General features: G+C 34.4%; 1 protein-coding gene across 1 annotated transcript in view; it reads left to right on the forward strand.

The window, feature by feature from the left end:
• The window catches only part of INTS6 (integrator complex subunit 6), an 86692-nt gene that overhangs the window by 59147 nt on the left and 10017 nt on the right, over positions 1–17528 (forward strand). The window contains exons 6-12 of the mRNA XM_010835733.1: positions 4328–4453; positions 6117–6271; positions 10180–10332; positions 11124–11256; positions 12165–12259; positions 13955–14065; positions 15047–15262. Of these exons, the coding sequence (XP_010834035.1) occupies positions 4328–4453; positions 6117–6271; positions 10180–10332; positions 11124–11256; positions 12165–12259; positions 13955–14065; positions 15047–15262 (989 nt within the window). The remainder of the gene's footprint in view (positions 1–4327; positions 4454–6116; positions 6272–10179; positions 10333–11123; positions 11257–12164; positions 12260–13954; positions 14066–15046; positions 15263–17528) is intronic.

Genomic DNA, 17528 nt, shown 5'->3' on the forward strand with positions numbered 1-17528 from the left:
TAAGTCAAAGGAAAGTAAGGTCTAATTAATGTTTTAGGTGCCTTTCTTCTAATTTTCTGTGGATTTTGGAAGCCTGCAGATTTCACAGATGAAAAAGAATACCCTACATAGATAGGTATGTGAAGTAGATAAGTTAAAAGATTCAGAAATCACCATTGATGATATGTTTCAGTGACCCAGAAACCTCAGTTGGTCAAAGAATTAGGGAGTTTTCCACAAACATACATCCTGAACCTCTTCTAATGTAGTACTTTGCTTTTCTTCATGCTCCTGCTAGCAGTAATGGGAGACTGCTCAAATGCTACTCGTTTTCTTATAGTATGCTTTCTTCTTTATTTTCAATGAATGCTGACTAAAAAGTGTTTTGAGAATAAAACACCGAAAAAGTAGCAATAACTGAAAAGCTAACATCCACTGGTGGAGTACTGTTCAAATATGCAATCATGTTAACAGTTCTGTGCATTTTTAAATGATAAGAATAGTGTATGCATTTGTTTTTTCCTTTATAGAGTAATTTATGTTCATTAAGGAAAAATTGGAATGAAATTTGCATGTGTTGCCGAAGTGATTAATATTTTATTCTATTTTTAATGTATACCTTAAAAATTATATAATTGTCATTGTAAGCATATTTCTTTTATTATCTTTAATTAATGAATACTCAATGCCAATTAGCTGTTTTTGATCATGGGAATACAGCAGGATCAATAGACAGAAGGCTTACGTTTTTGGGCTGTATGACAGATAAAATGCTATAACATGAATAAATCATGTTTCAGAGAGTTCTGCTTACTATCAAGTAAAGACACAGGGTGAGATTGCAGGGGGCAGTGAGGCAGAGAACGAGTCTTCCTGGGATGTCTTCTGAGGAGGTGACTTTTTTACCGTAAACCTAAAGGATATGTGTACCCCAGTTTGAATCAGTTTAAAATGTTGCATGTCCTTGGAAATTGTTATTCTCTTTGTCTAAAGAATTAAATAAAGCAACAATTATTCTTTTATAAAAGATATTAATCCCTTTAAAATGATTGTTGTAGCGTCTTCATCAACCCTCTCTCCTTTTTAAAATTGAGGTAAAATTGATACATACAACATTTTAGTTCCGGGGGTACAACACAATGATTTGATATTTGTTTAAATTATGAAATAATCACTGCAGTAAGACTAGTTAGCATTTGAACAGAACTCAGAATAACAGAGTAAACCATACAAAGATCTCTGTAGAGGAAATAGTAAGAGAAGGATCATGCCATGTATTTTGGGGAGCAACAGGAAAGCTGATACGGCTACAAGCTTATGTAGGGAAAAGGAGAGAATAACAGGTTAGTTTCTAGAGGTGGGCAAGGGCCAAATTGTGAATAGCCTTTTAGGCTGAAATAAATATTATTTATTTTCCCAGTGTGATGAGAAGTCACTGGAGGGCTTTTTATAGGAGATGACATCTGATTTCCATTTCTGAAAGACCACTTCAACTGCTAGATGAGAATATACTGTAAAGCGGTGGGAATGAAAGCAGGGAGACTAGGAGAGATGATAGTACTTTGATCTCAAGTGTTTATGTTTGGAGATGGTGAGAGGTGGTCTGATGGAAAGGAAAGACTGAAGGTAATGCAGGAAGAAGGAATCAGGGATGATTCCTGGGTAGTTCACTTGGTCTGAACAATTGGAGGTGAACGGCTATGCTATATACTGAGATGGTTACTCAGGAGAAGCAGGTTGGGGGGAGGTGCAAGGATGGTATCAAATTTTAAAAATACCTAATAGACATGTTGGTAGAAGTATTAAGGATAAAAAGCATTTTATAAAAATTGGAAGACTTTTCTAGATTAAATAAATTTAACTTTCTTAACTTCTGTAAATAGGACTGTTGCCCAACTTAGTATTACTACTTTTGTGTCTTAATCCATTTTATTAATACTAAAATCCTTCCTAATCCCAAGGGAGAAAGTTTTTTTTTTCACTTTATTGCTGTGTTAAGATTTTTTTCTTTTTTTGTGGACCCTACATAAACACAAGTGAACCAGCTTCTTGGCTTGAAAGTGTGTGTTTTTCTCACAAATATAGTGAGTGATCTCAGACACTTTATCCTTTAGTACAAAGTATCAAGCATTCCAAGAGGTAAGTTTTGACATAAAGAATAAGAGAAACATAACATAGGTTATGGGCTCACTTTGTAAAGATGTCTAAATTTGCTTTAACTTTGAAAAGAGTTAATGAATTTTTATTATTTTTATAAGTGATTCAAGTTTATTTACTTTTTCTCTAATTTTCATAAAATATCTTTGTTAGTAATTTAATGTCATACTAAAATCATAACTTATTTACTTATATTTTCCTAATCAGTTAGTTGATGACACAGGTTAGAGAAGTGTAGAGGATTGCCACAATTTTATATTTAGGAACTTTTGATTTTATTGACATCATCAAAATATTTTTAAATATCGTGGAATAAGATACTGAGCTTTTATATAATCTCCTAAATACCTTATGTATTAAGATGATCAGCATTTTTATGTATGTGTTTAAACTGACTCAAAGAATTTTTAATTTGCCAATTCTTTCTCATAAGTGTGGTACATATAAACTTTCTTATTTTAAATACTGATTGCAAATTAACATCATGGTTTTGAGGGAAGAAGGTGGTATATCCAGATGAATGTTTCTGATGCCTTGTAAGGGTTTGAATCTTGGCTGCTCTATTGTATTAACTTGGATAAATTAATCCCTCTGTGCTTTAGTTTTCTCATTTGTAAAATGGAGAAAGTAACCCATATGATTGTTGCTAGGATTAGAGAAATTAATAAAATAGAGTGATTAGGATAGTGCCAGGTGCACAGACACTCAGTAATTGGTGGGTATTTTATAATTACAGCTTTCATTGTTGCATCCAGGTAAACCATTTGTTACATGATACTTGTTTTCCTAAGTAAAGCTGACTCTGAGGAGTTGAATCACACTATTGCCTAATGTTAATATCCTCTTTTCTGAGTAGCCTTTAGCAAATCACGTGTTCAGTTTAAATTGATATGAGTAATTTGATATGTCAAGTATAATAATACAACATTGTTTGGTAGTAATTGGTTGAATTTGTTAAGGAAGAGGATTTTTCCATATTGAGCTTATTACAAATAACACTGTAGGATGTTTGATTAAAGATTTTTAGTTGTCATGATTTTAAGCACTGGTCTAGATCAGAACATACAAATATGTAAGTTACATATATAATGATAAATTTTATAGTAGTCACATTGAAAAGAAACAGGTAGGGAACTCCCTGGTGATCCAGTTCTCAGGACTCTGCATTTTCACTGCCTGGGTTCAATCCCTCAAACCAAAAAAAAGGAAGAAAAACAACAAAAAACCTAAAAACAGGTAAAATTAATTTGTATAGAATCATTTATTTAAATATATATCAAATATTTCAATGTGAAATTGATGTTTTAAAATTATTGAGATATTATCATCTTATGTCTACAAAATGAAGTGTGTATTTTACATAGTTACTGTACATCTCAATTTGGACTAGCTCTGTTTCAGGTTCTTAATAGCCATATATAGGCAGTGGCTGCAGTATGGGACAGCACAGATCTGGCTGTATTTATTGAAAAATCCCTGTTAAAGAAATCTTTCCACTGGTATTTTTTCTTAATTACTATCATTTTAATGCTTCTGAACTAAAAGTTTTATAGGTTAAAATATTCAAGAGGGAAATTCATTTAAGATAGGTAATTTCTAAGTATGTAAGCCAAATGAAATTCAGAAAAGCACATGCTACTGTGTATTATTTTAAAGTGCAAATACTTAAAATATGTGGTGTCTGCCAGCAGATCACTTAAATAATTATTGGGTGTCTTCTATGTCCTTAGCATTAATATTTAGTGATACATTTTTCTTCAGGAGGTGTAAGATTTTAAGGGGTTAGTTACCATACTTTACCACAATATGTGTAGTAAAGATAAATTATATTGGAACTCAGTTGGAAAATAGTTTTTTATATTTATATATATACTTTAAAAAATATTTCATTTCATGTGATACATTGTATATATGTAATGATTTTTTTCATTGTGGTTTGTTCAGACCAATATTTTTATTTTCCGTGTACCTTTAATTAGAAGAAAAAACTTACATACTCTCATAAAATGGAATTGTTGATTGAAAATAAATTTTTTTGTTTTGTTACTCTTCCATTAGATAATGAAAAGTCCAAACTTTATCATTGAACTTTTGTGAATCAATATTGTTAAAAACCCCACTATGGTTCTTTTTTGCTTAAAGTAGCAATTTTTGCAACTAACTAGTTCACTTTATTTTTTGTTTGTTTCAGGCCGCTCATACTCTGTATGTTCTCCAAGAATGCTTAATCAGTGTCTAGAATCCTTGGTGCAGAAAGTACAAAGTGGGGTAGTAATAAACTTTGAGAAAGCAGGACCAGATCCTTCCCCTGTAGAAGGTATTATTGTCATTTTCTTACGACATTTTAAACGTGCTTTATCAAGTATTCAGCTAGAACTGAAAAATTACTATGATTTGGCTTTAACATTGACAAGGTCAAATTATTAAGATGACAGAAGAGCTGTTGGTAAAGTGGCACGATTAAATAGGAAAGTCAAGGTTGTACGAAAGTGGTTTGGTCCTATCGCCTTTTTATATTGGTTGTTCATAGCCTGATAATTTGTAAGAGCTAAAACCCTTTTTAAACATGAACAGAATAGTGTATTTCATTTTTTAGTATTGTAACATTGACTCTCTCCAGCGTATGTGCCTCTCCCGTGTCCCTTGATTCACAAGAGTGTTCAGCCCTAGGTGTTTATTTAATTCCTTAGCTACAGTTTTTACTAAAGATCAGACTGATCAGAACCAAATGGTTGGTGTGGTTCCAAAAATGAGAAACCAGCCTTTGCTATTCAACTTGATTCTTTTAACTCTAGCTGAGCCCTGCCTGGCTTTATTCTAATATTCTGTGATCATGAACTATTTATATTAGCCAGAGGGTATAAGGAGTTTTGCCAGAACCAACGGACGGCTTACATCTGGACCCTCTGCCTTGTACGACATAGCTGAAAACCAGAATTAGAAAGTCGTTAATGACACTTTGGCAGAGTTAAGGCAGTAGAGTGGGTAACTGGGAGAAGAGAAAGGTCATAGAGATGAGAGCAGAAGATGGAAAGATTATATAAATTATATTGCTGTGTTCAATTTAAAAAAAAGAAACCTTAAAAGAATTGAATTGTTAGACATGGAATATATTTATTTTAAAATTATTTTAGGACTTTGCTTAAAATTAGGCACTCAGTAAATGTTTGCTGTACTGTTGAAGAGAGTTACCATTTTCTAGGATTGTTTTAGGTTAAAGGTAGGTGCCTCAAATCTATATTTATACATTAGACTTTTGTTCTAGTTTTTAGGCTTTAAGTAAAATGATTTTTAAAAAATACTTATTTAGCCATGCTACTGCTGCTGAGTCACTTCAGTCGTGTCCAACTCTGTGCGACCCCATAGACGGCAGCCCACCAGGCTCCTCTGTCACTGGGATTCTCCAGGCAAGAACCCTGGAGTGGGTTGCCATTTCCTTCTCCAATGCATGAAAGTGAAAAGTGAAAGTGAAGTCGCTCAGTCATGTCCGACTCTTAGCGACCCCATGGACTGCAGCCTACTGGGCTCCTCTGTCCATGGGATTTTCCAGGCAAGAGTACTGGAGTGGGGTGCCGTTGCCTTCTCCATATTTAGCCATAGTTACTTAGTGTTTACTAAGCTGAGCATGATGATGAAAAAATTGATTATTTGCCCTTATCATCTGGTGGGGGAAACATGTCATTTGTTAAGCAAGTATTTACCGTAAGGTATATTGGGCAAGCAAAGGATGCTGTGGGACCTCCTTTCAATTGTGGAACTCAAAAGAGTCGAAATTTGCTGATGTTACCCTCTCGTGAATTCTGATCTAATCTAAATTTTAAAGTCTTAGTCGTGATAGTATTCTACTGTTTAAGAAAAACAGGAAAATCCAGAACTAAACAAGTATTAAGATATTTTTACTAAGTAATATTAGACATAGTTTAACTTCTTATGTTTTTTTCCTTTAATGATATTTACTTTTTAAAATTTCTTTGCTATAGATGGGCAGCCAGATATATCAAGACCTTTTGGATCTCAGCCTTGGCATAGTTGTCACAAACTCATTTATGTCAGACCAAATCCTAAAACTGGGGTTCCTATAGGTCACTGGCCTGTTCCAGAATCTTTCTGGCCAGATCAAAATTCTCCAACACTAGTAAGTACCAGAGATTGTGACTTTATAATAGTAACTGCTTTTCATACTAGCTTTAAGTACTACTGTCAGTTAAAGGTGTGGCTATTGTGTAGAAATTAGACAAATGTTCCAAGTGCTCTGATAAGCTATTACTTGCTTTAGTATACTGTGTTGTTCATTATAAAATAATAGAAAAGAGGCATCGTTTTCCTTTAGAATCTGAAGTTATGCTTATGTTTTTATTATTGGCATCTGATTACAGAATCATAGATATATATTCTAAATATATAAATAACATAAGGATTTGTTCTCAGGGACATAATACAGAATTTAAATGAATGGTTATAAAATAATTTTGATGGTTTCCCTGCAGCCATTTAGGACTTAATCTTAGAAATTCATGTTGATTTGCATAGTTTAGTTATATTCAGTGTTCTCAGTCTGGAGGTTTAAGATAGAAAAGATTTTCTGGTCTTATTTATAGGAATTATTTTTAGTAACAAGTAGGGCTTGTTGAGTGGTCATGGTGAATTATCAGTATTCACTATATGGTTCTTATAATAATAGGGTAAATTTAACAAATATCTATTCGGTCTTGTTAATACACATTTTTCAGATTAGTATTTTTTGTAGTAACTCAGAGGACACTGTGGAATATTTTGTGGGAGAGCCTGACAGTGGTTCTTTTGATGTTACCCTTAGAAGATAAGAATTGTTATTTCAAAGATCTTTAAGTAGTCTTTAATAACTTTTGATGTGGCTATCATTTATGAATTAAGTTAAACTCTTTGAAATCTTTTATACTTTTAAATCTGTATCAACTCTTCAGGATAATTTTTTACTTTTATTCTATACAAGAGCTGTGATATTTCTTTTGTTCATTAGGGATTTAATGAAGTAGTACATGAAATAAAGTTTTTATACATTTCAGTGAGAGATCGTCTTCCGTTTTTTGATTGAACCATCATAGTTTTTTAGTCTAACCTTAGAGAGCTCTCGATTTCTTTGGTGATTTTAGTTTCTCTTCTGGAGCCTTTCAGAATTCTGAAAGAACAGCTATCATATTTGTATGAAATACTGTTATTTATTCAATTATATTGAACACTTACAGTAGTGCATATGGCACATGTTGAGTCCTCATAGGAAGAAATCCAAAACCAGTATCACAGGCATTATCTGTCAATTTTACTCTAGTGGTCTATTGCAAATTGTTACAAGCCATAGAGGGTTTTGGAATGTGGGTAGGATTTTAGTTGGAACAGGAAACAATGTTGAAAATATGGAAGTAGGAAAGAACAAGGTGAATTTAGAGGAATGGAAAGTATCTGAGGATAGGTGGTTCATAATATGTCTGTAGGACATTGAGAATACTATTAAATAAACTAGATTGCTCATGACTTTACATGCAAGGTTAAGGAATTTGAGCTTTTCTCAGTGGGGTTCATAGAACTGAAGACATTTTTAAGAGTGTTCCTTTAGGAAAATTAATCTGGTGGTGGTTATATGCAGCAGAATCAGCAGATGAATTGGCAGGTAAGCTGTTTACCTAGAGGACTATTGCTATAGTTGACTTAATACAGAGCTGTTGTGCTTAGTCACTCAGTCGTATCCGACTCTTTGTGACCCCATGGACTGTAGCCCGCCAGGCTCCTCTGTCCATGGAATTCTCCAGGCAAGAATACTGGAGTGGGTTGCCATTTCCTTCTCCAGGGGATCTTCCCAACTCAGGGATTGAACCCAGGTCTTTGGCATTGCAAGCAGATTCTTTACTGCCTGAGCCACCAGGGAAGCCCAATATAGAGCTAGTAAGAGTTTGAATTAAGATGTTGGAAGAGAGAATGTTAAAAAAGATATTGGAAAGAACTGGCAAATTTTAGTAACTGAAGGATATTAGAGGGGAAATGAAATTTCTATAAATAATAGGATTTCATATAAGAGGTACTGATACTGAAATTAAATGTGATTTATTAGAGACTGGTTCTGAATTTGAATTATGGCTCTACCAGTTATTAGCCATGTGTCTTTGGTTAATTATCTTCTTTAAGCCTCAATTTACCATCTGTTAAATAAAGATAATAACTCCTATCTCATAGGATTATTTTGGATATTAAATGGATCTTAGTATTTTCATCTAAAAAAACCCCATGAATCATAGACTGATTCAGTAAGCTGTTTGTCAGGTACATGACAGGTACAGGAGCAGAAGATGAGTAAAACATAGTGCTTCCCATCTGGAACCTTCTGTAGGAAGGTCAGCTGTATAAACATGATAGAGTCCAGTGTGCCACCTGTCAAAGTGGTGGAGCAGAGGCCAGATGAGGTGGTACCTAACTGCCTGGTGTGGGTTTGGGGTATGTGGTAAGAGTGTGTCAGGAAAGAAGCCTCTTAGAGGTTGGTAATTGGCAGTTCAGACTTCAAAACTTTGTTTGCATTAGGCAAGGGAGAAAACCGAAAAGCAGCCAGGGATAACACGAAACACAGGAGCATGAGAAGATAGTGATTTCTTTGGGCCACTGCAAGTTGTTTTTAAGGCTGGAGCACAGGGTGTATATGGGGTGGTAGTTAAAAGGCAGATAGGGACCATATAGTCAAGGCTCTTTGTTTAAAAAAAAAAACCAAAAGAGTCTGGCCCTATTTTTAGGTGATTGGATGCTACTTTTACTCAATAATTTGAGGCAGGAAAATTATATGATTATATTTATATTTCATGGCCATGGGATTGATTGGAAGGGGCTGACTAATTAGGGATACTAATTAAAAATATACAGTTGTACAAATCTAGTCTAAGAAATTATGAAGGCATGAATTAGAGTGGTAAGAAATAGAAGAGATGAGAAATCAGAGAGATGAGAATTTAGCATTGACAGAGGGCAGCATCTAAAGTAGTGAGCATCTGCCCCATATTTATTGTTTGCTAAGTGGCTTAGAATTTGTGGTATCACTGAATCTAGGTCTTTGTGACAGTTAAGTATGGAGGGTAAGGCGGAGATAATTAAGGATAACATTTAGGTTTTTAGAACAGGTTATGTGGTTTGGGGGTGAAATAATGAATTGGGTAGTAGTATGTTTGAGGGACCTATAGAAAATTGAGGTTATGTCCAGTAGGTGGTTAGATACATGAAGAGAAATGAGAGATGATCCCAAGACAGTAGTTTTGGGAGCCACCAGTGTATGTATTGATAGATAGTAACTGAATCTAAAAGGAGTCCTTTATATTTATGAAATTTCACATTATTTCCTCATAGCTCATATTTTCTTCACCAATCTTCTTTTGGTGAGACTTTTAGGAAGGAGACTGTTAAAGGGGGGAATAGAATAACATGCTTTTTTTTTTTCTTTAAAAGTCTAGGGTCTCCAGAGTGGGGCATATTTACCATAGGGGTAACCAATAGTTTACTGGAATAGTGAAGGAAACCAGTAGAACTTCTATTTGTTTTCTTTTTTCTATTTTTTAATATTATTTTGGTATATATTATATACCTATAAATTAATAATTTACAAGTATATATATATTTAAAACCTCGTACTGATCAGTGTGCATCATCAGTTTGGAAATCAGGTAGTTAAACTGCTACAACTGTGTCTTTAGGAAGGTTTCTAATTACGTTAATTACTTGTTAGATGTAAAAATTAATGAGCACTTAATTAATTCTAAAATATTGCATTTAAGTTTTCTGATGCATTTGATTTTAAGACTTAAAAAACTTTAATCCTGTGCAGATTTTGAAGTGTTTATTTTTTTTCTTGTGAATATTGATAGTTTAAGCATTACATTTTAAGTATTATCTTTCCGCTTAGTGGTGCTTTTGATAGTAAATTAAACTCTCACTAGTGAAACTGAGAAACTGAGTAAACTCTGATGCTGAGGGATACGAAGAGTTTGTTTCTGAGAGTTTGTGAAAGAGTAACAATAAGACTTTGCCTTCTAGCCACCTCGTACATCTCATCCTGTAGTGAAGTTCTCCTGTACAGACTGTGAACCCATGGTTATTGACAAATTGCCTTTTGACAAATATGAGTTGGAACCTTCACCACTGACTCAGTTTATCCTGGAAAGAAAATCTCCTCAGACATGTTGGCAGGTAAGCTGAAAGACTGCAGTGATTTAAAAAATTTATTTATTTAACTTATATTGAGGTGTAATTGGTCGACACTTGCGTTAGTTTCAGGTGTACAGCAAGCTACCTGTTACACATGGACATACAGCCTCTCTTTTCAGATTCTTTTCCATATGGGTAGAGCATTACAGAGTAATGGGCCCTGTGCTGTGCAGTAGTAGGTCCTTATTAGTTCCATCTATTTTATATACAGTAGTCTGTATATGTCAATTGCAATCTCCCAGTTTATCCATCCCTGCCTCCTTACACCCCAGTAACCATAAATTTATTTTTCACATCTCTCACTCTTTCTGTTTCGTAGGTAAGTTCATTTGTAGCCTTTCTGTTTAGATTTCACATATAAGCAATATCATGGTATTTGTCTTTCTCAGTCTGACTTAATTTCACTCAGTATTAGTTCAGTTCAGTTCAGTCTCTCAGTCGTATCCGACTCTTTGCGACCCCATGAACCGCAGCACGCCAGGCCTCCCTGGCCATCACCAACTCCCAGAGTCCACCCAAAGCCATGTCCATTGAGTCGGTGATGCCATCCAACCATCTCATCCTCTGTCGTCCCCTTCTCCTGCCCTCAATCCTTGCCAGCATCAGGGTCTTTTCAAATGAGTCAACTCTTCACTCAGTATTAGAACCTCTAAAAATTTAATTTGGTGTTTTTTTTTTAATTTGGTGTTTTTTAAAAAGTCAAATTGAATCCATGGTTTATATAACATTCTGCAAAGGTTATTAAATGTGAACTTTTAACTACTTTTTAACAGGTATATGTGAGCAATAGTGCAAAATACAGTGAACTTGGCCATCCCTTTGGTTACTTGAAAGCCAGTACAGCACTGAACTGTGTCAACTTATTCGTGATGCCTTACAATTACCCAGTGCTCCTTCCCCTTTTAGGTAAGTCATTCTTGTCATGTTCTCTGTGGCCTAGCATACATATGAATTTTCCTAAAAGCAATCTTTGAGAACATCCCTCCCTTTTTGAGTTTTCTTGTCTTCTGGAAATTAATGAAGATTTTTATTAATATTTTAAAATATTGAAGCTGTTAAGGGTTTTATAGCAACCTCTGCATGTTTCTGATATATTGAAAGTCAGGGTCAAACACCTTTGATTCTACAAACTATTGAAGATAATACTATATTTTGTTTCTAAATTAAATATTCTAAGTTTTTTGCAAATCAGATACCTTACATAGTTAGAATTAGTAATGCAGACTTTGTGTATGGTAAATAATTAAGATATTTTGTAGAAGCATAGTTCTTGGATCTGAGTATTTTCTTTTTAAGAATTGTATTTTGGCAAATTTTTTAGTGCATGAATTTGTTCTAAAATGATATTCTAAATAATATTGATAAGCCTAAAGTTGATTGGAGACCCTTTGGCTGTAATTTTTTGAGGGGTGTTATTGGAGAAGTCATCTTTTCCTTCATGGAATTACACCAGATTTAAAGCTTGATAGACAAAATATTAGTAGGTATGTTTTCACGTATAGTTTGTTTCTGTATTCCAATCTGTTTCATGTCTAGATTTTCCTTGTGTATTTTCTCATTCTACCTTTATTATTACATTTAATTTGAGACCTTAATTGGCACCTTTTCATTTTTAAAGTGGTATTACTACTACTCAAAAATGTCAGAACCCAAAATTTATCACCTTTAATTTTGTTAAAAATATAGAATTGATGTTTCCTCTCTCTCTTGTAAATAATAAAGCAAACTTTAAAAATGAAACTTCCTTGACTTGGTTTTCATGTGTGAAAACACTGAATGATGATAGTTTGTTCTCATTATGCATTCATTTATAGATGATCTGTTTAAAGTCCATAAGGCAAAACCAACTTTGAAATGGAGACAGTCATTTGAAAGTTATTTGAAGACAATGCCTCCCTACTATCTTGGGGTAAGAATATTACTCTTAAAAATAGAATGTTATAAATGTTGTATTATGCTTATAGTTTACTGTAGGTATTAAAGCTTTTATTTATTGCTGTTACAGAATAAATGTCATGAAAAATTTACAAATGACCCATATAAATATGAGAAAGAAATGTTTCAGTGATTTGCAGAATAATAATGATGGTGAGAATATATATAATGCTTATCCAGGCCTGCCTGATACAATCCTCAGCACTTTACATGTGTTACTTAACCTCATTTAATTTATATGGTAACTGTATGAGGCAGAAATAACTGTTTTTATTTCACAGATATGGAAACTAAGACACTAAAAAATTAAACAATTCATCTAAGGCTACACAGCTAATATCAGGGTCAGGAATTCAATCCCAGGCAGCTGGCTTTAGAATTTAAGCTTTTACAATTAACTTTTTTAAATTGCAGTTTTATTATTATTTCTCCTTACAGGTACAAAAAAGGTTTGTTTGCATTATTCTCTGAATCTCAAGAAACATTCCTTGAAACCTAGTGTATCACAATAGGACCAGTAATACATATATTATTAAATACATTGTTGTTGTTTAGTCGCTAAGTCATGTCCGACTCTTTGTGACCCCATGGACGGTAGACTGCCAGGCTTCTCTGTCCATGGGATTCTCCAGGAAAATAATTACTTGATTGATTTTGTGAAAAATAACTTCTAGAACACTTGATTAAAACATTACTTCTGCTTTTACTGCAGGAATATTGTAGTATTCAACTGTAATCTTTCTAAATGGTCTCTAATAACATTAATTTCTTAAGCTTTGAAATCATGTATTATAGTTGTAAGAGAAAATCTGTGTGTGTCTAGCAGATAGTACCAGCTGTGTAGGAGAGGGGAAAGGAGGAAACACTGGAATATGAACTGCTGCATATATTTGACTCATGTTTCATAGCATCTGGGGGGATGTAGCCAGTGCCACATGGATATTAAATATCTGGTCTGGGATTTGATTCCAGTTTGGCACCAGTGCTTTTATACACTTTGTAATATGTCAGTGGGTGGCTGTCATCCTTTTTCTGACTCTTTCCCATTCACATATGCTAGACTGTTGTGCCAGTGACATTTTTCATTGCACAAAGTAGTTCTTAATTAGCCTATCCTTACCCAAGGTAAGAATCTTCTATTATCCTTGACTCTTCTTTTCACTTACCACCCAAGTTCTGTCAAATCTATATCTGCAATGTGTCTTCTGCCCCCTTCTTCCACATGATACTAAGAAGTCCAGGACTCCACCCTTTCCTACTCTGGGGGTTATTATTACAGCCTCTAATCCTTTAGTATTTCAAACTGCCTTTGATACCACTGACAAACATTTTAATGAAGTACAAATATGATTATGTGACCCTTATTGAAGAAAAGGAGAAGTTTTGTGGGGGTGAATTTTTCAAAATTAACAATACGTTTATGGCTCCACTGGTAAAGAATCGGCCTGCAATGCAGGAGACCTGGGTTCGATCCCTGGGTTGGGAAGATCCCCTGGAGAAGTTAATGGCTACCCACTCCAGTATTCTGGCCTGGAGATTCCATGGACTGTATAGTCCATGGGGCCGCAAAGAGTCGGACATGACTGAGCAACTTTCACTTTCATTTTTCATGGCTATAAATTTTTGACAAGCTTAGGATTGAGTGTGATATTTTCTTTTTTCCCTGTAGCCTTTGAAGAAAGCTGTTAGAATGATGGGAGCACCTAACCTAATAGCAGACAGTATGGAATATGGACTTAGTTACAGTGTCATTTCATACCTCAAAAAACTGAGTCAGCAGGTAATATTAAGAAATAGAGCCATTAAGTATTTTGAATGGTATTGGCTAAGGTGGTCAATAGGCCAGATACTAGTTCTTGATGGTTCTAGTAGAATTGTATTAATAGATTACGTTTTAAAACCACATATATATTAACATAATTCTCAAGTGCATGATATGCTATGTTTTGAAATGACAATTTCAAATAATAATTTCTAGTTTGTGAAAGTAGCTTTATTAATGTGATCCTAGCCTTGTATGTTAACATTCCTCATGTTTTCTTTTGGGAAATTTGTTAGAAATTAGTTTTTCTTAGTCAAGAAATATCAGTTTCTTTTGCTTTATGTTTTAAAACCTATAGCATTTTCTGTAAAAATGGGAGTTTCTTTTGCAATATGTATAAAAATACTGAATTTTGTCCTTTTGGATGTAAATCACATTAGTAGGTACCAGATTAGTCAAGCAGTATACCCTTTGACTGCCAGGTTATTAAAATTATATAAAGCACAATTTTTCCAGTACTTTTGCCATCTCTACTTCAACTGCTAATTGAATTGTAGGTTAGAAGAGTCAAAATATTGCTGTTTGCTTTATCTGTGAGCATTTAGTTATGTGCTAGTAATAATGTCTTTAAGTAGATATTGATAAGGTTGTTTTCTAATTTTATGTCACCTCTGAATTGGGAATTTTTATTTAGGGTGTATTAACTAACATATCATGGTTTCAATGTAGTGGGTGTTAATAAATCGAAGTTGTGTTTGTGTGATTTTCTCCAAAAGGTAAGAATTGTGATGATTTAAAATCATAAGACATTATTGTTTAAACTGTGTTCAGTTTACCAAGCACTTGATATAGACTACATAACTTAAGTAGTGTTTTTAATTTCTTATGTTCTCTTAAAATGTGATAAATACTTAATTTATAAAAGACTGAAACTACTTTTAGCCTTTAATTTACCAGTTCAGATCATGTCAAGACAGCTTTTATTTATTTTTGCTTTAGGCCAAAATAGAATCTGATCGAGTCATCGGTTCTGTAGGCAAAAAAGTAGTACAGGAAACTGGAATTAAAGTCCGAAGCAGATCACATGGTTTATCAATGGCTTATAGGAAAGATTTTCAACAGCTGCTCCAGGGTATTTCAGAGGATGTTCCTCACAGACTGCTGGACCTTAATATGAAAGAATACACTGGGTTCCAAGTTGCTTTGCTCAATAAGGTAATAGTTATGTGAATTTTGTACTGCTCTAGTAATAGTCTATATTGTCAAATATGTCAAATTTTCTATTAACTGATACCCAGTTTGTCCAAACTTCTATACCTCTGCAGAATAATGATCAATTATGCTATTAATATTATTGAATCATTGAATTTTAAAACACTATACATGGTGAGTGGATGAGCAGATGGACTGATGAAGAGCAAACCATCATGTTCATTTTATAGATAGAAAACAGGCTTAGAGATTGCCTGAAGTTACATAGCTAATAGTAGAATTCACTGTAGTTTGGTACTTATACTACTGACCTTGGCTACACAGTATAATCCTGAAATGCTTTATGAATACTCATTATTAGAAAGATCTTCATCCCAGTTGCCTGTTTGTCGAAACTGACAGACTGGTTCTAAAATTTATATGAAGGTATAAAGGTCCTAGAGTAGCTGAAACAATTTTGGGAAAGAATAAAGCTGAAAGACTTGCACTGTCTAATTTTAAAAGTTACTATAAAGCTGCAGTGATCAACATATGTGTTGCTGGCATGAGGAAAAATATTTTGGTCAGTGGGACAGAAGTAGACCTTCATATATAAAGTTAATTTTTAACAAAGATGCCAGAATAATTTAGTGGGTAAGAAGACAGTCTTTTCAACAAATAGGGTGGGAACAGTTGGCTATCCATCTGCAAAATAATGAACTGATCCTTATATTAGTTAATGTGATCATAGTTATAAATGTAAGAACTGAAACTATAAACTTCTACAGGAAAAATACAAGATGTTGGATCTTGGGTCAATGAAGATTTCTAAAATACAGCACAAAAAACACATACACATAACAATTTCATATACTGAACTTCAGTAAAATTATAATTTTTGTCTTCAGAAGAAACTTTGAAGTTTCTCCCAGACAAGCTACAGCCTGGGAGAAAAGCATATGTTGAATAAAGAACTTGTATCAAAATATATAAAGAAATCCTAAGACTCAGTAATAAAAAGATAAGCATCCAATAAAAAAATACACAAAATATTTGAATAGGCACCTTACCAGATAGGATATACAGACCTGAACAAGCACATGAAAAGATGTTCAACATTATTAGTCAAGTGGGGAAATGCAAATTAAAACTACAGTGAGATACCACTTTATGCCCACTAGAATGGCTAAAATTTAAGACTGAAAAATATGAAGTGTTTAAGGTTATAGAACAGCTGGAACTCTTACACATTGTTGATGAAAATTATCAACAGTTAATTTGCAGTTTCTTAGGAAAGGTAAATGTTGCTGTATACCAACAGTTCTACTTGTAGGTATCTACTGAGATAAATGAAAATACGTGTGTAAAAAGGGTTTGTATGCAAATATTCATAGCAGCATTAGTAATTGCTCCAAACTGAAAACAGTCCAGTTCAGTTCAGTTGCTCAGTCATGTCCTACTCTTTGCGACCCCATGAATCGCAGCACACCAGGCCTCCCTGTCCATCACCAACTCCTGGAGTTCACTCAGACTCATGTCCATCGAGTCAGTGATGCCATCCAGCCATCTCATCCTCTGTCGCCCCCTTCTCCTCCTGCCCCCAGTCCCTCCCAGCGTCAGAGTCTTTTCCAATGAGTCAACTCTTTGCATGAGGTGGCCAGAGTACTGGAGTTTCAGCTTTAGCATCATTCCTTCCAAAGAAATCCCAGGGCTGATCTCCTTCAGAATGAACTGGTTGGATCTCCTTGCAGTCCAAGGGACTCTCAAGAGTCTTCTCCAACAACACAGTTCAAAAGCATCAATTCTTCAGCGCTCAGCTTTCTTCACAGTCCAACTCTCACATCCATACATGACCACTGGAAAAACCATAGTCTTGACTAAATGGACCTTAGTTGGCAAAGTAATGTCTCTGCTTTTGAATATGCTATCTAGGTTGGTCATAACTTTCCTTCCAAGGAGTAAGCGTCTTTTAATTTCATGGCTGCAGTCACCATCTGCAGTGATTTTGGAGCCCCCAAAAATAAAGTCTGACACTGTTTCCACTGTTTCCCCATCTATTTCCCATGAAGTGATGGGACAGGATGCCATGATCTTCGTTTTCTGAATGTTGAGCTTTAAGCCAACTTTTTCACTCTCCACTTTCACTTTCATCAAGAGGCTTTTGAGTTCCTCTTCACTTTCTGCCATAAGGGTGGTGTCATCTGCATATCTGAGGTTATTGATATTTCTCCCGGCAATCTTGATTCCAGCTTGTGTTTCTTCCAGTCCAGCATTTCTCATAATGTACTCC

Source organism: Bison bison, unplaced genomic scaffold (genome assembly GCF_000754665.1).
Source record: "Bison bison bison isolate TAMUID 2011002044 unplaced genomic scaffold, Bison_UMD1.0 scf7180017864048, whole genome shotgun sequence".
Classification (NCBI taxonomy): domain Eukaryota; kingdom Metazoa; phylum Chordata; class Mammalia; order Artiodactyla; family Bovidae; genus Bison; species Bison bison.